We start from the raw sequence: 21,558 nt of genomic DNA, 5'->3' as shown, positions 1-21,558 counted from the left end.
CAAAAAAAGTATAATTATTATTAATACTTTGAAAGTCAATCGAACATGGTTTTTTTTTTTTTTTTTAGATCTGAGTCTAATTTTCTGTTTCTGGGGCATTTTAAAGCATGAAACAAAACAGGTTTGAATAATCTTATTCAGTCTAAGATCGGAACAGTATGTGAGCTTGACACTAGTCATTGTGGAAATGAACTAGAATTTAATATTTTGTAGAGAGAAGGAAAGTATTGGGTCTTTAAAAGTGCTCAAATACTATTGCTTAGCCTATGGAGAAACTAGAAATTTTGATGACTCTCAATTTATATATTTCTGGACAGAACCTGGGCACACAATCTTGTTTCATAAGTCAATGAACAGGTTCAGTATGAATGAAAACATCAAAATCACAGTCTGTGTAACTTTCTGCAAGTGTCAGGGTAGAAAATTTAAACCAGCAGGTCTAACATCTAACCTTACCTGCTCTTTTAGATGCTAGGATGAAAAGCCAAAACAACTTTTTCTCCTAAATTGTCTGTTCAAATTGCAGTTATTAAGAACCATTTTGAATTTTGAATTCCAATTTTCTGAAGATTTATAAGCAGGGCCATTTTTTGAAAATATATACATAAGGTTCTTTTCTACCAATTAAAAATGTGTTTCCTCTTTCAAAGAGCCAATTGCAGACATTTCAGCCCCTACCTTCCCTGTAGCTGGGAGTATTTTTGTATAGCACAATATGCCCAATTTCATCCTGTGACAGTGTACCTAATCTACTATTCTCAGATCCTCACTACATATATTAATCAGAGTTCATAAAGCTCTGGGTAAAAGTCTTGCAGTTAAAACTGTTGTATGTGGATGGAAAATCTTCTGCTACTTTAACATGGAGCTGATTATCAGAAAATGTGGTCATATCTGACAATATTAAAATTAGGATGAGCTAGAACTCATATTTTCCCAAAAGGTATATTCACCTACAACTGAACTAGAGACATATCCTACAGCTTTTTAATAGATGAATTTTTAAAGGGGATTATTATCTAATTACAATATAACATTATATTCCAAATCATATGGCACAATGGTTTGGTTTTAAAAGATGGCAAAAGGAAAACAAAGCAATAGTATTAAATATAGCAAAAGTAATTTTAGCAGTCATGTTATGGGACATATATTCCATTCTCTCTCCAAGTCACTGTTTCAATTGGAATTTAGCATTAAATCAAAAGTAGACAATATTTATATGTTAGTTAAAAGTTAGAATATAACCAGACAATCTTTTTAAAGTTTAAAAGAAAGTCATCTCTGCCATTAACAGAACACTTTTTATAGTGCCGAGAGAATAATTACTGGTGAAGTTATGAGGCGAAACCTCTCATACATGAGTGAGAAAATTAATATCTTGTTAAGAAGTCCAGTGTGTAACAATCTGGACAGGGTTAGAGTACAACTAAAGAGAGACAAGAATCATGAAGTTAGAGTTGATGAAATCCAGAAATTGTTTTTTAATGTGCTGAAAGAAAATGAATACTGAAGATAAAACTGAGAAAAGAAAAAAAGTCAGATAATATGTCACTGGACATAGTCCAAAATTCATCTACCAAATCACCTTCCAAGCCATCCGGAGCATAAAGAGAAGACATCCCCTAGAGAAAGGGGAATCGGCAAAGTCATGAAACTTATCCAGTCCTTACTTGGACTGAACGTCTGCCCTCTCAGCACCCTTAAACTGCACTCATGAGCACTCAGTGGCTGCCTATCTAGCATGACAATCATTTCAAATCTCTTTCTTTGTCATGTTTTTCTCACTAAGCAAATTATTTTATCTTGAGAAAATTAAGTAGAAACACAGAGAAAAGTAGAATTTCATCATCATCTTTAGATGGCACATTTATGTGAGTGTATAATCAAGGTAAGTTCAGATGCATGTTAACTAATTTTTTAACTAGTAGAAGTTGAGCAGGGCACAGTTGCAGGTATCGCCCCTGGGTTTCTGAAATAACTCATTTAATCTCTGACCTCTGGTTTCTTCCTCTGTACGACATTGGAGTCAAGTCACAAAATCTCTTAGGTTCTTCAATTCCTAAAAGTTCTGGTTTTCATATTTGGCTGTGACATATGATAAATAATTTAGGTAACTTAGGGATAGCTTTTAATGAAAAGGTTAAAATTTCAGAATAATTAAGTAAAGAACTTATGTACTAAAATTAGGAACTAATAATTTTGAAGGTTAATGAAGAAGTATTTTTAAAGGAAGTGAGAAAATAATGAAATAAAAAGGAAGCTGGGGGGAAGAACGTCAAATAACTGAATATTTCATTAAAATGCTTTAGAAAGCTGGTTATATTATAGAAATTCTTAATACCCACAATTTTAGTAAAAGTTTTATATTTCTGTTGGTGTTTTTCTGATTAGAAGCCCTCAGTCAGAGGGTTCACTGTCTTAAGTAAAATAGTGAATAAAGTTCAAGTAGGTATTAGTACATGGATAGAACAAAATATTATCAAACAGAGAAGGGTTAAGTTTCACACACACAAAAAGAGACTAAAGGTATCGTCAAAAAAATCTGACCCTATTTTAAGATACTAATACCAAACATTTCTAAATAGCTTATAATGTTATATTTATAAACTTACATAAAGGAAAAATTATTGAAGACATCAACTGCCAACTTCTATTCATTTGCTACTTTTACTTGATTTCTTCATGGGAAATAAAATTTCCACAATTTAAATAAATTTGTTTAACCAAATAATCAATCAAAAACTATTCCCTGACAGGTGATTTAAGTTGCACAGCACATGACGGCAAGGTCGGTCAGCTCCTTGATTTCAAGAGCCTGGCCGCGCAGGCTGCCGGTGTTTAGGGGTGGTCTCCAGGACAGCCCTGAGTTCCTTCTGCTGCAGTAAGTCACACCGTGGCAAAATTCCAAGAAAGTAGTTTCATTTTCTTTCTGTTAATAATTCTACAATAGTAGAAGTTATAAAATAATAAATTAGAGTAGAACTTCTAACCTAAGGAATCTATTGTAGACTTTCATTTTAAAAGAAAAGCTGATTTTGAATTCTTCAGATACTGCACCCAAGTTACTATTTTCATACAATCATGGAAATTTAAAATGCAAAGTTAATTGAAAGTATAAAGATGAAAAGCAAGTGCTATGCCTAAAATAGTGCACGACAGTCATGTTTCACTTAACTCTCAAGTCAGAACATAATTAAGAATTCTAGATATGACATGCCAAATATTTTAGACATACAAGAATGCATACAACAGAATCTGCACCAATTACAAACTTAAACACGTAACTTACAAGGTAATAAGGCCATGCTTAAATATTGACAACAAATAATGTTTCTCTTACTTTCAGAGACTGATGCTGCACATAAATCTTATTACCTCTTTATACAGTACTGAAAATTCATAATCACATTTTCCCAAGCTTTGTATCATGTCCAAAAGCCAAAATAACTGAAATGAGTAAAAACACTGATATTCTGAACCTAACCTATGAAGAATTGCTTCGCTAATAACAAATCTGAAAAGTAATAAATATTACACAATGGGACATCATCAAAAACAAATCATATAAAATTTAACAGCATAGGTATGTACAGAAAATCTGACATTCTAAACTTTATCCTATTTTTATAAGTGAACATTTTCTTTGTATAGTCATGTTGAGAGTTAAGGAAAACTTATAACTTTTAATATTTTCCTTATCACATTTGTTGGTCTACCTAAAACATATTACAAAATTGAAGTACAAGATGATTCAGTTAGGAGTCATTGCTAACAAACAAAATATTGTATGTCAAAAAGTACCAATGTATAGATTTACAAAGAGTGAAAGGTAAATCAGCAAAATATGAGATTATATTATACACTCTCAAATAAATTATAAAACAATGAGAAATAAAATAGCAACATTAAAACATCCTCTCTTAAAAATTCAGTGAGTGTATTTATCCAACATACATGAATAAAACAATAAACATTATTCTCATTTGAGACTACAGTAAGACCATAGTAAATAAATAATTTCATTCTCTTATATGCAAAAACAGTCTATGAGAAATAAAGTAATAAGTATAAACAAGTTTACTCCTTCACATAAGCTCTTTTTAAAATCCTTTTTAAAACTGGTGATCTATTTAGGCTCTAATATCCAAATAAAGATACTCTAATATGCAAATAAAAACACTTTCTAAATGTGTTGCAAATATAAAGTGATTTTCACACCTATTCTTTAAAACCACTGTTATACATAGCTCGATGCATTTTATCTGTCAATTTACTTTCTTCCCACATACTCATATCACTTTTCCCATTCCCAAATTAGATTTTAAAATCTCTGAGTGCAGGACTTATCTATCTTTTTATTCCCCCTTGTGCCCAATGTTGTGGCAAGCAAGACATGGGGTACTCCATGATTATTTCATAAATGGAGGAATGCATAAATGAGAATGAAAGCATCCCCACCGCTGTCAGTTTGTTTTCTTTCCTATCTCAACTGAATCAAATGAAGATGGATTCAGTAACATATTTCCATAGTGGACTGAAGTATAGTCACTGAACTGTGCTTTATATGAAAATACATAACACTGTCACCCAACTTGTACTTTGTAGAACACTTATATGTGAGACAGTAAAATCTTTCCTCTTCCCTTAATAAACAGGTTCTACTGTGGCCAAATAATTTGATAAATCCAGTTTTTTTTTAAAAAAATCAAGTAATAGGTTTTTACTGCTAAACTTCTCAAAGCACATGCTAGTGTTCAAGTATCACTTTCTAAGAAGCTATCGAAGAATATTTTTGTTTGTGGGTCACCTCAGCAGAACAATTTTCTACGGAAGAAAGTTTGGGAAGCAACATTTTAGAAAAATAAAAGACAACATGTAAAATCTCCATCACCAAAGCAGCATTATATACTTGATGGAAATATTTAGCATCTCATTAAATATTCATCACTCTGTTGCCACAAAAAGTACAATGGAGAAAGACTATCACAAGCATTGCTCCGCACCCATCTGCTCATTTTGAAAGGTTAGGGAAATAGCCATTCACTGTGTCTGATACTCCAGCATCTGGTTGTTACACATTTTGAAGTTTCTAAAATTTCTCTCAAAATATTTCTTTGCTTCCTCTCCCCTTCCTATCCTTTTCTTCTAACTTTGTATGTACAAAAGTAATATGACTTGTGAATTGCATCTTAAGACATCTCCAGACACTAGATATTCGGGTTTAGTTAGTCTTTGGAAGTGTACAGAAACTCACAGTCATTAACAAGCAAAGTAACTATTACATTTCTATGAGGAAAGTGCCATATCTAATAGATGCGCTTCTAAAATTTCATGCAGGTCAATCATAACTCTGTAAAATAATTCAATATATATTCTATATGACTAAACTATAAATATCGTAGTGAAGATATTTCTGCATAAGGAGAAAAGCACTATGAGAATCAAGAAAAAGCAAGAGGCTGGCTAACTCTTCAGTGCTGATTGTCACAAGATCTGGGCTATTGCCAACTGTGCCGTTAGCTGAATGACTTCAGTACTTTTTTTAGTATTTCAAGATGTCAGGTGTCTCGTCAGCAAGTGAGAGGAAGTAATAAGTTTAGTGTCTTTCAAAGTATTTGCTTTACGGACTGTTGCAGTAGTGGGTGATGAAGAACAGGAGAATGGAGAGGCGAAACCAAGCAAGTGGGACTCTACTCCCACTTCCTTATTTCACCAAGCAGCTCCACCATTATGTGATGTTTTATATACTAAACGTCAGAGCACTATTTATTTTTTAAAAGAATATTAATAATTTTAACAAAGGAAACCATAAATGGCATGATCTAAAGAGATATTTAACTATAGCTCTAGTTCACATTTTTAATGACTATTTTTCTTCTGAGGAAAATATATTTTACTTTTTTCTATTCATTCATGTGCTGTTGGTTCAAGTAAAACAAAATCTTTAATGACTTATTTTATATAGCTTATTTTACACTTTTATAATATTTTTCTCATTAAATAAAACGATGAGTTCATGTATCACTTTTCAAAACAAACTTAAAGTCAACAAGGAGGATGAATAAAGTCAGCTCCTGCCCAAGCTTAACTTTAGAGCTATTTTTTCACACTGCCTTTGGGCACTTAAATACTGTACTGCATTATCTTTGAGGTAGAACCAAAAGGACAAAGGAGAAAGAAAATGGCAAGAACATTCACATAAAGAGGGAAAATGGGAAAGAATGCTGTGAGAAGTTTCTTTGTGGCAGGATTATCATCAAGCTTTGCAATCTTCTTTGACACAAAGTTGAGAAATAGTCTTCTTAATCCGAAGGGCAGTTAGGCGTGCTGCCCCGTTGGCATACCAGCACTCGCGCATTATCCTCCCCATGACACGGAGTGCCTTTAAGAGAGAGAAAAATGTAAAAAATTAGCTACTTACACAAACAAAATACAAAAGAAGCAAAGTCACAAATTAATTCCAAGCTTGATGAATAAGAATAGATTTGAAAAAATATGAAGAGGCTGAGATCAAACTTCAAAAATTCTCTCAAAACACCAAAATATTAACTTCACGCAGACTAACTTAATTGAAAAATCAAGTCACTGATGTCTGGGAATGTGGCAGAATAGCTGTTTAAAAATTCTCTAAGAAGAAACATGAAAAACATGAAAGGACATAGAATGGGTTAGCAAATTCCCTATGTCTTGATCTGAGTGAGTAGTAAGTATATGTGGGTACATATAAAAAATGTTTATCAAGCTCTCTATTAAGGCTTATGCTTTTTACTATATGCCAACTATACCACAATAAAAACAGTGATCCAAGTATAAATATCAAAAATATTAATTTTTAAAGTAAGTATAAATAAACTTACATGGAAGATAAATACTTAGGGAAATAACATGAATACATGAAACCATAGAGATACAGGAAACACTAAAGCAGGTAGCTGCTTTAGTAGCAGCTGCAGATTTCATAGTCTATCTTAGAACTTTAGAACTGGTGGCATACATGTGAAAGACAGGAAAACCAGTCTAAAGCAAACAGAAAATGTTGAACACGCTTAAGGCCTCCAATTTTAGGATGAATCTGTCCTAAAAAGAAAGTTTGTAAGAGGAACTGCTTAAGTCTTCCTTTTGATAAGAAAAAAAATCAAGTCCATAATTCTAAACATTGCAGTAAAGCTGAGCTCATTGTGAAAATCCACAAATATGGGAGGAAACAAGGTTGTATACAGAGAGCCAACTGAGATGCTAATCCACAAAATCAGACCCATAAATCAGAAGTTATAATTACATGGTATAGCCAGTATATAAAATATAGTTTGAAAAGAAAAATCCAAATATGAATAAAAAAGTATTTTTGAAGTACTACTAAAATTTCTTGATATGAAAAATATAACAAAGTACTCAATGGATGAATCAAACAGATTAGATACATCTGAAGACAATTAAATAACCGGATGTAATGCCAAGAGATAAAACATAAATACATAGACATAAGCAATAAAAATCTAGCTAAGTAGAATGACAGGTTTAATATGAATCCAACGCACTGTGCAAAAATGAGCATTAGAGACAATGAGAAGAGGAATGACTTAAACAGAAAATATTTTAGAATTGCTGGACATGGTACTGCACACCTATAATCCCAGCACCTGGGAGACTGAGGGGCAGGAGGATTACTACAAGCTTGAGGCCAGCCTGGGCTACAAAGTGAGTTCAAGGCCAGCCTCAACTGCATCGTGAAACCCTGTTACACAAAGACAAACTGACAAAGATTTTAGAATTTTCAAGAACTGAGGAATAACGCAAATTCTTAGAATTAGCAAGGATATAAATTCCACTCAAGACTAACTGAAAAAACATCACAGAGAAACTGCAGAACACTAAAGACACAGAGAAGTTCTTAACAGTAATCAGAAACAGAAGAAAAACAAACATAAATTGGTAACTTTCTGACATCTCAACAGCAAACGTAGAAGTCAGATGACAGTGGAATAGCAACTTTAAGGTATTTAGAGAAAACAGCTAATGAAAGAGATAATTCAAATTTTTATGCCTAAATTAGTTCAAGACTAAGGACAAAATTAAGACAATTTTGGACATGCCAGACTGGAAGAATTTAAAACCACCATGCTATCACCGAGGGAAAGTAAAACTTTTAAAGGATGCAAATCAGGAAGTCAGAAAATGATTTCAGAAGAAAGCCCTGGAAGAAGAACCACTGAACAAAGAAAAGGAGAATGTCTAGCACAAAGGGTTAACCTAAAACAATATGTAAATAATTAGAAAAGTGCATGTATCCGCAATAGGCAAAATTGATCACACATAAAAAGACTACATGGGGTATACTCTAGAAATGTATGATTGGTTTAACAGTGGTACTCTATGAATACAACTCATTCTTAAAAGACTAAAGTAGACTACAACATGTCATCAACAGGGACCAAGCCTATATTAAAACCAAACTCGTTTTTCTAATGTAATTTTTTACGACAACAAAATACATTTAAAAATGAATTAGATATGTACACAAATAATTGTATACACACAAATATATATATACACATAAATATATATACACTGATATATATATATATCATACTCAAAAGTGAAAAATTAGAAGTTTTAAGGAGAAAAACAAGGACACCCACAGTCATTACTTTCAGCAACATCACATTAGAGGCTTTAACACTGCAATAAGAAAAAAATAGCACAAAGACTTGTCCCATAGCTCTCATCATTTGGAACTATGACTGTCTACGTGGGCACCTCCAGAGACTCAAGTTTTATTTATTTATTTATTTATTTTTGTACCGGGAATCAAACTCAGGACCTTGCACTTGCCAGGCAGGTGCTTGTGCCACTGAGCTATATCCCCGGCCCTAGACTCAAGTTTTATAGCTAAAATACTTTCCCATACACACTTACATAGCATCATCATCTTTCAAAATAACTCTAAGTCACATATACGATGCCAGTAGTAGAACGGGTAAATAGATTTTGCTATATCCATATAATGGAATGTTACACAGCAATGACAATAGATTATAGCTACATATTTAGATATATTATGTATATTATGTTATATATTATATATAATAAAGAATAAATTGAAAAGAATCTACAGTAAGTCTTAATCATATATTTCATAAATATTCAGAAAGAAAATAAAACTTTTAGGATCTATGTTTAGATACAAATATACATATAGCTAAATTCTAAAAAATATCAAGGCACAATAGATAATTATAATGATAATTAATCATCAGGGCAAAAACTCTTCAAAAGTGTTAGAAATATTCTACTTTTCAAACTTGATATGTTCCAATTTCCATTTTATTATTATACCCTAAACTTTATAGATTTATATTCTTATATGTACATAAAATTATTAATATTAGAAAATAATTTAATTTAATTTCTACTAGGTTATAAAGCCTTCAAAACCTGCTTTTTAGATATATAGGTAAGATAACCACAAAACATATAAAAATAAAAAGACTTACCTTGTATAAAAACTTTACAAATATGAAAGGGGAAAAAGATTAGGAAAAAGGGGGAAAGGCACCTATCTAAAACAATGATTCTAGTACTAGGATGACAAGAAAACTACAATGGTCTCTGCTGTGAGGGACCTTTTCTGATGAGAGAAATTAAGTTCAGACTTCAGGAGGTTAGAGTTAGGAATAGTCTATAGATTACAGGGTGACGGAAATTGGAACTGGAATTGTCTATGTGGCACAAACATTGACTATCCACTGAACTTGACCATGACAACCTAGGTCCCCAGTTCCCTTGCTGAGGGGGCTCATGTGACTGGCTCTGGTCTGAAGCATGAATGCCAATAACATGTCCCTGTGCCGAAGTGTAAGGAGCCAGTGTGTGACCCTGGGTCCCTTCTCGTCTGACCTTGAGATCTGGGGACTGTGTGGTGAGGGGGCACACCCAAGGATCAGTGACCCTCTCGGTATGAATAGATGTCTACCCATAGAAAGCTGGGGAAAGTTGCCTGTCTGCAGAGGATGAAGTGTAAGCGAGATATAAAGCTTTGTTGTATAAACTCACCAGGATTTTAGGGTGTGTTTGTTATGGATACATACTGGTAAAAAGGATAAAATAATCCTGATGGCTTATATGGAATGAACTGGATGGCTTAAAAAGTACTGTATGGTCTCTGAAATCCTCCCTGATACTCATCTGAAAAATATAACAGATAAAAAGAACATCCATAACCCCAGCACTGCAAGCAAAACAAAACACAAAAACAAAAGCAAGACAAAACTAAATCCATGAAGCCTTACTTCACAGCTTTGCCACTGGTTTGGGATACTTGGTCGAAATTTCTGATCACAGACAACTTTCCTCATCTCCTCTATGGAGGGATCTGAAGGCACCATATCATAATAAGGCAACTGGTACTCCTCAACAATTCCTGTAAAAAATTTACATAATAAGTGTCCCTATACAAATAATGAACAAAGACGTCCACTTAAAAATAATACCATTTAGGTGCAAGTGATACTCTGGGAAGTCAGGTTTATTAAAATACTTTAATACTATAAAGACCAAGAATTCAATTTTGAAAGCACTCAACTGTCTTAGTTGTATAAAGGCATAAAATTATACATTGTGGAAATATAAAAATTTATGTAATAATATATCATACATAATATATAAAATTTATATGATTTTTCTCATTTCACAAAATTATATATTTTCTATAATACATTTTTACTTACATAAAAGTAAAATTTTTACTTACATAAAATGGCATTTTCCAATTCAAAAATAGTACTTAAATTCTCTAATTGTCAAATTTATAGCACAGCCTCATTGTTCTGGGAATGAAGTGTATTTCCCCGTCAAATAATTTTTTTCAAAGCAAAACAAGTCTATCTTTTTGAAAAATTTAAAGCAATTTTTAAAAACATGAATCTCTCACATTTAGGTTTTAAACCTACTACATCTGAGAATATCCTGGGTCATCACCCCAGAGCTAGGCGAACATGGGGGTGGATGTTTACAGCCTCAAATCCAAAGACAAAGGCAACTTTAACTTTCACAACACTACTTGAATTCTAAGGACAGCCTTATAAGGTTTTTTTAATTAAAAATATCCAATTAATTTTTTTCTTTTAATTAAAATATTTAAGGACAAAAACCTCACAGCAAATCTAGACAAGTATCAATACGGAATTTTTACAAAGGTGTTAGAAACCTTGGTATGTACGAAGCATTGTCTTAAGCCCTTTATGTATTTTAACTTATTCCTCAAAGCCGCTGACTCAAGAGTGAACCCTATTATTTCTAGTTTCCAGGTGAGGACGCTGAGACAAGCAGTGTCGTGAGTGTGCTAAAGAACACACAGCAGATCTGCATTTAAACCCAGGCTCAGAGCCCACAGGGTTTGTGTTCCACACCACGGGGACTTCGCATCCCTGAATGTTTCACTATCTCACCAATGAATGAAAGAAAAAAGCATGGTTCTAATTCAAGCATAATGTAACCTTATAAGTTTTTTATAAAATCTGCAAGGTTGTAAAAAATGAGATTGATGTAATAAAAATGCAAAAAAAAAAGACAGTGGCTTAATGAGTTTTTATTGAAGGTTTACCACTAGCAGGCATGGTCTTGAAAAGTTCATGTAAACTAGGTAATTGAATACTAAAGTCCAAAAGGTCATTTTCATTACTATCTTTATTTTTAAAAATTTTTGTTAGTATATGTTTGTAGTATATAATGTTTACGTTCCTTGTGGGGAAATTGGTACATAACAAATCCTAATTCCTCTTTCATCCGCTTTCCATTCCCTCCCTGCCTCCATCCATTTCGTATTTTAAAGGAGAGGAACTGAAGCTTGAGTTGCTAACAGTCTCATTCAAGGCGCTGCTGAACCACGGCTTCATCCTGGGTCTGTCTCACCGGAAAGTGGAAATTCTACTCGGCTCCCACCAGCTTTTAACCTTTTCTCCACTGACGAAGCAATTTCATAAGACTGTATCTGCAGGGCTTTGCCCTCTCCAATTCTTCCTGTCATTGCTAATTTCTAAATTCATGAGAGCAGTGGAGACAGAAAGGTTGTCTTTGTTCCCCTTCCCCCTCTACTTTATCTCTCTGCATTTATCGGGGGATAAAAAAGAACATAACAACCTAGGAAACTGAAGACTTTAAATTCTGTAGCCTGGGTAAGTCTTTTGACTTCTCTTTTTTTCTTTTGCCCTTTTTTATTAGTACATTTTTGCAATACACAATAAATACACTCCTTGTGGGGAATTGGTACACACCCATATTACCTCTTGATCCTTTTTACTTCCTCTTTCTCTCCCTTCCCTACCATCTCGCTTCACCCCCAGAGTAAGTTCTTTAGGATATAAAGTAAAGACAGATACAAGCTACCTGCACAAAAATTCAAATATGAGTGCCTTCCAAAGCACCAGTGTAGAAATCAGAATTATCAGAACTGTCACCCTATCTAAACAAGACTTAGTATAAAAACTCCATTGTATACAGGATGTTCCAGTCTTCAACTAGAAACATATCAACAAAAGGTATTCTCCTAGATATTTAGAAATGATTCAATGTAGTGCTTAGGGAAAAAAAAAAAGCTCCATCATGTATTCAGAATATCAAGCCAAGATAGATACAAATGGTATTTCCAAAATCTTACCTCCAATTGAACACCTTCGGGCTATTTCCCAGTAAACCAGACCAACAGAATAGATATCAGCTCGTTTGAAGGATTCGAAAATATTGACATTCATTGTATCATCAAGCATTTCGGGAGCCATGTACCTTCAAAAACACACACACCTCCGATATTCTCTATAACTTCATAGCAAGCCAATAAAACACAATCTTAATAAATCCAATATAAAATATAAATTAAGATAGTTTCCATCAATTTTAAAAGGAAGCCTGAGTCACAATAGTAGAATAAAATTAAATACTATGCGATAGTAGTGGACTGACCCACCAATTTAAAAATATTTTAAGTAGACCTAGGGGTCATTCCATTCAGAGTTATAGGAAGCAGGTGTGCCAAAAACCCTGTACTTGGAAACCACAAGGTGGAGGGAAATTAAAACACTCCACAAGAGAAATGAAACTCAGTGTCCAGCAAACTGTGCTACCGCGGAAAGCTGCCTGAGGGCAGAGTGAGCTGTGCTCATCGTGGCGCGTCCAACCCTCCCCCGCAGCGATAGCCCGCATTCGCAAATACCTCCGGTGAAGGAACTGTTTCAGTATACAACGTGCAAGAAAGTGATAGCCTTTGAACAGGTCTAAGTGGAAGAGATCTACACTCCCCTGCCTCTGACTGAACCTAGCTCTCCTAGGGAGATTTCTCAGAATATGGAAATGAGGGTGCAACACCAAGCTCTTTGAAAAGCAGCAACTCCTCTGAAAAAACTCCAGCATCCAAGCCTTTCCTAAGGATCTCTGATGGGAAAGGGAGATAAACAAGGTAAGGTTTGTCCTTACTGGCAAAAGAAGAAAGGTCCCTCTAGCTGTCCAGAGGGAAGAAACTGCCCAGAAATGTTCCTGTAACCTCATTAAAGTCTCAGGGAACCAAGTGGAGGATGCACAGGCACAGCCCTGGAGTCTCAAATCTGGTCTAGAGGCCAGCTGTAACAGTTTAGAAATTCTCTGCTCTCAAGGGCCTTTATCACCTTCAGAAAAATAGTTCAGTTGTTGCTGATCTCAAGGTCAAAACTCTGGAATTATGCAAAGTCACACAGAACCTGCAACTCAAACAAGGAAATGATGCGCTCTGCCCAGGTGGCCACCTGCTGGCTATAACAAGAAAAACAACAGAACTCCCATGAATAAGGAGTCCGTCCCAACACTGTGTGATTCATGCTTTATTCTCCGTTTCTGTCATGTTTATTCTTCACTGTCACACATTCTGTTCTTTAAAAGTGGGAGTTGTATCCAAACTGATGTTATCTTAATACACATCACCTGGAGAAACTTAAGGATAAGTACAAGTATGGGAGATCAAAAAAATTTTAGTCTTTAAATACTGAAGGAATATAATAACATGTAAGTATATTTATTATATAGGGTCTCCCACCTATCTACTCCAATATATTGATTCTCTAGCTGTTGTTTTGAATCTGAACATGCAATAGCAACTAGTTTCACATCATTTATGAGGTATAAAGGCTTTAAAGGAGCTATGTACTGCTGAAAGCCTTTTTTCCCTTTTTCCTTTTAATTTTTTATTAGTAAATTTTTACATTACATAATGATGACATTCTTCTTAGGAAGTTGATACATGTACATAACACATCTTAATTATTTTTTAATGCCTTTCCCCGATCATCTCTTAATCCCCTTCCCAGATGAAAAAAATCTATCTCTCTATTTCCTATTATCTACCCTTTATTTGTTCTTTATTTGTATTTTGAGTTATTCATGTAAGAAAAACCACGTGATATTTAAACCAGTGCATCTGACTTATTTCACTTAACATTATGCTCTCAGGTGCATCATTTTCCTACAAATGACTCAAGCTTCTCCTTCCTTCTGGAAGAGTAGTACTCAGTGGTGTGTACTGCATCTTTTTCACCCATTTACCTGTTGATGGACACATAGGCCACTGCCAAGATTTAGCTATCATGAATTGTGCTACTGTAAACATGGGTATGTAGGCAGCACTGTAATATGATGCCTTCAACTCTTTGGGGAATAGCTGATTTACATGGAATATCTACTTTTGGTTTTTTAGTAATCTCCATAATGATTTCCATAGTAATTGTACTAATTCACATTCCTACCCAAAATGTACAGTGGTTCCTTTTCCCCCAAAGCGTCACTAGCATTTGTTATTACTTGAATTTTTTTGATGACAGCCTTTCTTCTGAAAGTGGAATCTCGTTGTTTTAATTTGCATTTCTCTAATAGTTGGTGATATTGAACTTTTTTTATGTATTTATTGGCTATTTGTACTGCTTTTGAGAAGTGCTATTCATTTCATTTGCCCATGTTTGATTGGGTCTTTTATTTTGAAGACCTAATTTTTTGAGTTTTTCATATAGTCTAGATATTAGTCCTCCCTGTTTGAGGAATAGCTGGTAATTTTTTTTTCCATTTGGTAGGTTGTTTTTTCACTCTGTTGGTTATTTTCTTTACAGTGCAGAATCCTTTTAATTTGATATGGTGAAAATAAATCAGACAATTCAGGAGAAATGGATAGGTTCCTAGAAACATGAAATATCAAAACAGAACCAAGAAGATATAAAAACCCTGAATAATATAATAACAGGCAATGAAATTGAACCAGGAATAAGAACAATTTACCAAATTAGAAAAGCCCAGGTCCCATCAGATTCACTTCCAAATTCTGCAAGAACTTCAGAAAAGATCTAATGCCAATATTCCTCAAACTATTTAATGAAATCAAAAGGGAAGGAGTACTCTCAAAGTCATTCCTGGATGCTAGCATTACCTTGATCCCAAATCAAAAGGTTCAATCAAGAAAGATGAACAGGCCAATATTTTTAGTGAACATAGATACAAATATCCTCAATGAGATACTTGCAAACAGAATCCAACAAATCATCAAAAAAAATCATACATCATGATCAAGTATGCTTCATCCCAGAGATGCAAGGATGGTTCAACATACACAAATCAGTAATTGTCTTCTTATCCATCAGAACATGTGTTCTCTGGTGACCAATACAAATAATATATCACTATTTCTTCCACCATTCCTCTCCAGTAGACTCTGTAGCCAAATGGTCTCTATCTATTTGGCCAGAATGCCAACTCTCCCACTTTACAATCATCGTGCCCACTGATTTCTCAATGACTCAGAAAAGGCTCCTTGTATCCTGAGGTCTAACATTTTCTCATTTGGGGCTTTCTATGCATATATCACAAGCTTTTGTGTTTCTGGGTCAATGATAGGTCTTAATACACTACCAAAGTAAGTCATCTTACCTCTTGGTTCCCACTTTAGGATTTTGAGGTATGTCTATCGTGTTCAGAATGGAATCATGCTTCACAGCCAACCCTAAGTCTGCTATGGCACAAGTCTCACATTTTTTCACTAAGATATTCTTTGACTTTATGTCTCGATGAGCAATAGCAGGTTTTCCTATGAAGCATAAAACAAGGCATATTCATCTTTTTTCTTTACCGAAGACTGACTCTCTTCAATAAGATTTAACTCAAATGTTACTTAGATAGACCACCCACTCTGCACTCCAAGTCCTTCTGGAACAGAGCACCCCACTTTGCTGTTTTCAGAGCTCATATTACTATCTATATTATCTTGCTTATTCATGCGTACGCTTAACCATCTGTCTCAACTAAACTGTTAGTTGAATGAGGGCCGTGATTTTATCTTGTTCATCACCATCCCTCCAATGTTTAGAACACTAAGTGACATTTATAGGCGCTAATAAATATCTTTTGAACAAATTGAGGATGAATCACCATGGCTATGCACTCATAGAACATGGCAGATATTTTCTTACAAAACAAGTTTCAAATGTTTACCCTCCTAGAACAGCAGTTCCCAATGTGGCTACAAACCCTGGGGGAACCTGGAGACCATCTTCTAATAATGTATCTGTGTGACACCCCTTTCTCCACTTCAACTCAAACAGCATGGTGGGACAGACTGAATGAAGAATAGATATGAACGCCTACAGATCAAGCCAAGGTTAAAGAGATTTGCAAATAGATAAAGTAACGCAGCTTTTCTCATTAGGTAGGTTTTTATATATGACATTTTTAAAAGGACACTTTAAAATGCTATTATTTATGTTAACTTTTAGCTTCTAACACTAAACAAATATTTTTTTAATTTTAGTATGACAAATATTAACATAACCTACATTTAAAAATAAACTTTGGGGGTTCTCAATTTTTGAGCATATAAAGAGGCCATGAGTTACAATCTGAGATCCATTACTTTGTTTAATGACTTTCTAAAGTCAATTCTCTATTACATAAATAAATTAAAAAATCAGTGAGTATCACTGGGCTTCAAATACATAATGTGCAAATGTTTTTCATGGCCACATTATCTGCCCCAATTATTTTCTAGCTATAGGATTTAGTTATAGTTTTTTAGTTATAGGCCCAAAGATACAGGCTAAATGGCAAAGATGGAGCAACTAGGAATAAAACATATCATGAATAATATACACAACGGTAAGTAAATATGTAAAAGTTGGCTATGTCATAATAAGACCTTCAGCTTTGTAAAGCACTTTTATTGTTCCTTTATATTTGATCACTGTAAAGAACTAAAATGCAACTTAAATACAACCGAGTGATTGCAATCCTTGTATTCACTGAGGAAAACAAACTGAAGTACATACCTTGCGTACCAACAATCTCCATGTGGAGGTGTGCCAGGCCACTAGCTATTGAAAGTGCCAGTTTGATCATTCCGGCTGCCGTGACCACATTTCTATTCAGATAGTCATATAAGGAGCCCTGTTCATGATACTCAGATACAAGCCAAAGCTGAGTCCAAGTTCCATTATCTAACAGGAAAACATAACTTATTACTGAAAATATATGTTGAAAAAGAAGCCAAAAGCTTTTAACAATGTCAATATTTAATCTATATTGTTAACAAAGCAAAATTACTTCCTTCAGTAGTGATACTTACAGGCTAAATAAAGTAAAAAAAATTTCAGTGAATTACTGAAGAAGTTGATCTTTCAGAACCCACCACAGAAAGAAGTTGTGAGGAAGTGATTCTAACAACTAGAAAATTCCTTCCATATTCCCTCCATCAATACCTGCTGGCAATAATAACCCATTACACGAGAAACATGTTCAGATGCTGTATTTTATTATAAACTACTCTACGCTTTTAAGATCACACATATCACTACCAGAAATACACCAAATTTAGACAAAGTATTGTTATCATAAAAGTTCTAACACTCTAAGAATGTTATTTACCTTTCAAAATATGAAGTTAATGATTTCCCCAAAAGGTTATATAAAGAGCCAAATACAATTGCTACGCATTTTTGAATAATTTACTTCATTTAACCAAAAGCTAATCCAGAACATTTTTAAAAATTAGTGTAAGAGAAATTTGCCTAATGTTCCTATAAGGTATTAGTCTAAAAATAAATCCCTACAATAACCTGGATGATCTAGGAAAGAGATCTGTAGTGAACACTTGCTAAGAAACTCTGCTGCCAAATGCTTTATGTCAGAAGCTGCTTGTTATCCAAATATTTAACTTCTAAACCTAGGTAGTGATAAAAATTCCCTAGGGATACAATTGCTACAACATGATAAAACTCACTTACTTAATTGGTCAGACACACAACTACCCTTTTTCCCACTCTTTCACTGTTAACACCAGTGGCTATCTTTGCCCTCTACCATTAATAATGTCTTTATCAGACAAATGACTAAACAGTGAAACTGTAAGTGTGTTGGAAGATATAGGAATTCATGCAAAAGTTATAGGTGAAGTTAGAGGCCATCTGGTATCATGCACAGAGTAATGACAAGAAATATGACAGAGGCAGATCAGTTAAACTGAAGAAGAAAACACCAAAGATGAGCTCTTTCATGCATATTATTATATAATCTAATAAATATCATTTTGAATTAGCCCAGCAATATGAACCATATAGCCACAGTCACTGAATTGACTGTATTGCTAATTAATCTAACCAGTACGTAGCTTGGCTCAAGATTAGGAAGGGGAAAATAAAGTTCTTCATAACTGAATGAGAATGTTTCATTTTGAAAAGTTTGGGAATAATTTTAAAGTATACATAGTTAAAAATTTGAAAATTGTAAGCGTATATAGTTAAAAATTTGAAAATGATATAGTATATAGTTAAAAATTTGAAAATTATACTTTTATCTCATGTGGACTTTTAATCAGTTTCACCCTAGCAAATCAGAAAGAACAAATCATCAGCAAGCATAATTATGGCCAAAATATATGATACTAAACCCCTCTTTTTCTGAACAGGCACTAATGAATACTTTCATAATCAAATTTATATTGGATCTAAATAGCCACAAGGTTTTAATTTTCGCAGGCAAAGGTAGATGTCTAACATCCACAAATAATTGGTTTTAGCCCTTATTTTGGATGAGGCAACTGTGATTCCATCAAAGTTCTTCAGAAGTACTGCTGATTAGTTGTAATTTTAAAAATGACTGGATCAAGTTTTGCTCACTCCTGTCCTCATTTGCTTTCATTTAAATGAGTAAAAGCTTTGTAGGAAATGAGAGAGAGCACATAGGAAATCCACGGACTTTATATCCAGTCCTTGATTACTCAAACATGTATACAATATTCCAGGAGTACTAGAAATCTGATGCTTTGTTTTGTTCCAGTGAACTAAAAAAAAAAAAAAAAAAAAAAAACCACTGACTTTTCACTTAGTAATGTTAAACCTTAAGATACAAATCATTTCCAAAGTTCCACTGGTAGAAAACATTACTAAAATTGTTTTGCTTACCAGAATTCTACTATAATCTACAGATACCATGCATTGAAAACTTGAATCCTAAGGACAAAGCCTATTATACAAATGAAAACTCCAGTCCTCGCAAAGGTGAATATCCAGGTAGCATTCATTAGTATGTCTGTATTGTTATGAAATATTGAAATATCAGCATCCTGTTGTGTAGCTGCTATCCAGAACTCCTCATAACATTCCTCTGCCCTAGGTAGCAGAGTCCCCGCCTTCTAGTGTGTCTCTAGATCGTCTTCAATCAGCAGCAACTAAGTCAATGAGTCCATCAGGGCAGGGTTTTCTAGGACTGGACTCCAGTTGAGGCTTCTGCTTTACTTGGTTGGTTCCCAGCCCACAGAAGCCATGCAACATTCTAAACATCGAACTAGCTATTACACCATCATGATTTCATGGCACTCATGTGTCCTGCTTTATTGTTTAGCTCTGTGCATTTGCTGGTGGGAGAGAAAAAGGATTTTCTGGCCTCAATAAAGAAATTAGATTTTTACGTAAGCTTTATTAAAACAAAGAGATTATTTATTCTCACTGGATAAGAGATGTAATGGTTTCATGCTAAACCAAATTAGATGTAAATACCTTTGTTATCAGCAGCGATGAAACCAAGGATGTTTTCGTGTCGAAGCATAACTGTCTGATAAATTTCTGCCTCACGAAACCAAGATCTTTCATCTCTGGAGGAGAATATTTTCACAGCCACATCTTCCCCACACCATCTTCCATGCCACACCTCACCAAATCTACCCTTTCCTACTATTTCTTGAAGTACAATTGTCCTTGCAATTGTTCTCTGAACCAGGAGAGGCAGACCTAACCAGAGAAAAGGTGGAATTGGTCATTAAAAGGAAATGTCAGAAAAGAACTGTTATGATGATCATTCTTCTCACTTAAAAAAAAAATTTACACACTTTAACAATTTTATCAAATTTGAAAAAATAAGCATCATTATAGCAAACTTTGATGTCAAAGCAGGCTAAGGAAAACACTCTAAATTATGAATATGAATTTCTACTCTATTCCCCAAAATTTTCTGAAGATAGTCTGCTGCTGTATTTATCTGATTTCAAGTAATTGTCGTAAATTTCCCTGAGTTGTCCGTCATTGGTAGTCATATTAATAAATACACAAAGGAAAAAGTATCTTGTCAACATCTAAAGTAAAACGTATGCTTCCTGGTACAACTTGGAAAGCAAAAGAATTCTTCCTGAATTTTTTCAAACCAAATTAAAATTTAAAAGTAAAGAATCCAATTCAATTAGTCAGGTAATGATGTTGCACTAAAACATATTTTCTATGGAATAAAAAGTGCAAGAAAACATATTCCAAGTTATGTGTAACAATTATATTCTTTGAATCAATAACTACCTCTAGAATTCTATGCTAAAGATTCAATTCAAAAAGTACAAAAGATGTTAAAATACCGAATACATCATTTTTACTTATAGGAAACAATGAATAAAAGTGTCAAGTCACCTGATAACCATAGGCAAGTTATTTAACCTCTCTGAACTTTAAACTCCTTCTCTGAAAAAGAGGGAATATTGACATTCCCTATTTCATGAGGATAACAAGAGAATTAATGAGCACGTTGAGCACCTAGCACATCATCTGTTACTACATGTTCAATGCTGCCTAGCCTTCCCAACAGTATATTGATCTTACCATGGATTATTCAGAGCCAATAAGAATTTCGCTGTTTATAAAGAGGTATTCTGAATGACACGGGAAGCTACTTTTGCTAAAGTATTGAATGAAAAAAGCCTGGTAAATGTTACCCATGCAAATAAATGTATCTAGCTTTTCAAAATGCACACAGAGACTGAAAAGGAGACATGCTAAATACTATGGTGAGGGGGCTGGGGATTTAGCTCAGCGGCAAAAGCGCCTGCCTGGCAAGCGAAAGGTCGTGAGTTCGGTTCCCGGTACCGGAGAAAAACCAAAAGATAAATAAATAAATAAATAAATAAATAAATAAATAAATACTATGGTGATTATTTCTATTTGGCAGGATCACAGTGAATTATGATATTCTTCTTTATAATTTTCTGTATTTGCATAATTTCCACAATGGGTATTATTAGTCCTA

The 21,558-nt window shown here is 34.1% G+C and overlaps 1 protein-coding gene across 1 annotated transcript in view; it reads right to left on the bottom strand.

The window, feature by feature from the left end:
* Positions 1 to 49: 49 nt before the first annotated feature.
* The window catches only part of Acvr1c (activin A receptor, type IC), a 50,518-nt gene continuing 29,009 nt past the window's right edge, over positions 50 to 21,558 (bottom strand). The window contains exons 3-8 of the mRNA XM_005393407.2: positions 20,052 to 20,282; positions 17,328 to 17,495; positions 15,937 to 16,093; positions 12,659 to 12,783; positions 10,293 to 10,423; positions 50 to 6,385 (exon numbers count right to left, since the gene is read on the bottom strand). Coding sequence (XP_005393464.1) covers positions 6,260 to 6,385; positions 10,293 to 10,423; positions 12,659 to 12,783; positions 15,937 to 16,093; positions 17,328 to 17,495; positions 20,052 to 20,282 — 938 coding nt within the window. The 3' untranslated portion in view covers positions 50 to 6,259. The remainder of the gene's footprint in view (positions 6,386 to 10,292; positions 10,424 to 12,658; positions 12,784 to 15,936; positions 16,094 to 17,327; positions 17,496 to 20,051; positions 20,283 to 21,558) is intronic.

Source organism: Chinchilla lanigera, unplaced genomic scaffold (genome assembly GCF_000276665.1).
Source record: "Chinchilla lanigera isolate Chin_1 unplaced genomic scaffold, ChiLan1.0 scaffold00048, whole genome shotgun sequence".
Classification (NCBI taxonomy): domain Eukaryota; kingdom Metazoa; phylum Chordata; class Mammalia; order Rodentia; family Chinchillidae; genus Chinchilla; species Chinchilla lanigera.
Note: the sequence above shows the minus strand (reverse complement) of the source record. Positions and strands in the feature narration are given on the sequence as shown.